Consider the following 1918-nt stretch of genomic DNA (forward strand, 5'->3'; position numbering starts at 1 on the left):
ATTGGCAAGCATGTGCAACATGATCAACCGACAAGAGGCCAAGCCGGCTTGCGAAAAAAAGCACGCCACGCTTTTCTGAACCTGCTGCACAGAAAAAGTTTACTCCATCCCTCTCAAATGAGTGGGCACGGTGACTCGTTAGCGGCAATGTCGCTGACGAACCATTTCTTGTTCTACATACGGGCATGCTTGCTGTCGACGCTGTTTCCCGAAGGATCCTTGGCTCTGTGCCTATCTACGGTACCGCAGGCTTCGTTAATGAGAGCGCCTTCGATACCGGCGTTCGTTGTCTCGCCATCACATCGCGGAACGCGTGCCTGCACCAGTGCTGGCAAAGCCCGGATATCAAGCGTCATTCTATGGAAGTGCCCGTCTTCACCGGCCTTGGAAGACGTCGCCCTCATCGAAAATCCTGCATCGATTCAGCCGCACCTAGCGCGACCATCGACTGCGACAGCCACGTCAATTGCTACAAAAGCAGCGCATGGTGTGGCCTACGCCAGTGGGCACGGTGACTCGTTAGCGGCAATGTCGCTGACGAACCCTTTCTTGTTCTACATACAGGTAAGATATCAGTATTCTATACACTCTAGACGAAGTAATAACTTACGGCTTCTCGAGTTACCGTGCCCACGGTCATTGCGCTTTTTTTGTTCTTTGTGCTCTTTGTATTACTGGTTGTGTACACATGCGATGCGTGTCCTACATTCCGCTGATGCATTCAAACTTCTCTTGTTACGCTCCGGTGACGTCGAGGCGAATCCGGGACCCATGTCTATAGATCAGTCCAAGCAGTTTACCGACATGTTCAAGCTCTTGCAAGATGTTAATGAACGTACGGTCAAGATTGACCAAGGTCAAGCTAGCCTTATTAAGTATATTAACGAGTTAAAGAGTAAACAAGAATCCGTCGAACTAAAGGTTACCGACATCCAAAATTGGCTCGACGGAGTTGAGTGCAAAGTTGCAACTCTCGATGCAACCCGGGAGGAACTATTGGCCGCCGAGGGATTAATGCAGTCTGTTATTAAGGACAACCAAAGACTGCACGAGCGCCTGGACGATATTGAGGACCACTCAAGAAGGAGCAATATTATCTTTCACGGTATTGAAGATTCTGCCTCTGAATCTTGGGAGCAGTCAAAAGTAAAAATATTAGATGCGTTATCTACTTCACTTAGTCTTCAAGTTTCCGATGAATGCGTTGAACGTGCTCACAGGCTTGGTTCGTATGCAGTCGGAAGATGCAGACCAGTGATTGTCAAGTTCTCTTCTTTCAAAACAAAACAATCAATCTTACAATCACGACCTAAGCTTAAAGCCTGCGGCATAACGGCTAATGAAGATTTTTCTCCGGCTACGCGCCTAGCAAGACAGAAACGTTTTGAGTTTGGAAAATTACAAAAGGGCGTCTTCCAACTGCGCTACAATCAGCTTTACGTGAACAATAAATGTTTTATGTATGAAAATGGGAACGACAGGGTGTATGAAGTTGGAAATGACAGAAGGCCGGGCAAGACAAATACAAATACAAGAAGCCCTGGAGGCGATAATAATCAAACTTCTTCCTCCCTCCAAAATAACGTGGCACCAAATTTAAGCGCCCGCGCAGCATGTGCCCGATCTGCCTTGCCCTAACATTGTGCGAGGGGTAGTGGTTCTTCTTTCGCGCCCGAAATAATTAATGTTCTGTTTACTAATAGCCGAAGTGTCATGCGAAATCGCGACGATCTATGCTCTGCCATTGACTCCACCGGGGCTGATGTTGTAGTTTTGACAGAAACGTGGCTCTCTAGTAAAGGTCATGATAACAAAATCCTAACTACTAACAAACGCTTCAAAATTTATCGCACTGATAGGGAAGCTCGCCAAGGCGGAGGTGTGCTGATTGCAGTCGCCGAACATATATATTCCCTTT

The 1918-nt window shown here is 47.2% G+C and overlaps 1 protein-coding gene across 1 annotated transcript; it reads left to right on the top strand.

The window, feature by feature from the left end:
* The first annotated feature begins 693 nt into the window (after window positions 1-693).
* Window positions 694-1638, top strand: LOC120837190. Its single transcript, XM_040206425.1, has one exon. It carries the CDS (start codon window positions 694-696, stop codon window positions 1636-1638), a length of 945 nt encoding a protein of 314 aa, XP_040062359.1.
* The last annotated feature ends 280 nt before the right edge of the window (window positions 1639-1918 follow it).

The sequence above is a fragment of the Ixodes scapularis genome, unplaced genomic scaffold, assembly GCF_016920785.2.
Source record: "Ixodes scapularis isolate PalLabHiFi unplaced genomic scaffold, ASM1692078v2 PGA_scaffold4__175_contigs__length_147842914, whole genome shotgun sequence".
In the NCBI taxonomy this organism is placed as follows: Eukaryota; Metazoa; Arthropoda; class Arachnida; order Ixodida; family Ixodidae; genus Ixodes; species Ixodes scapularis.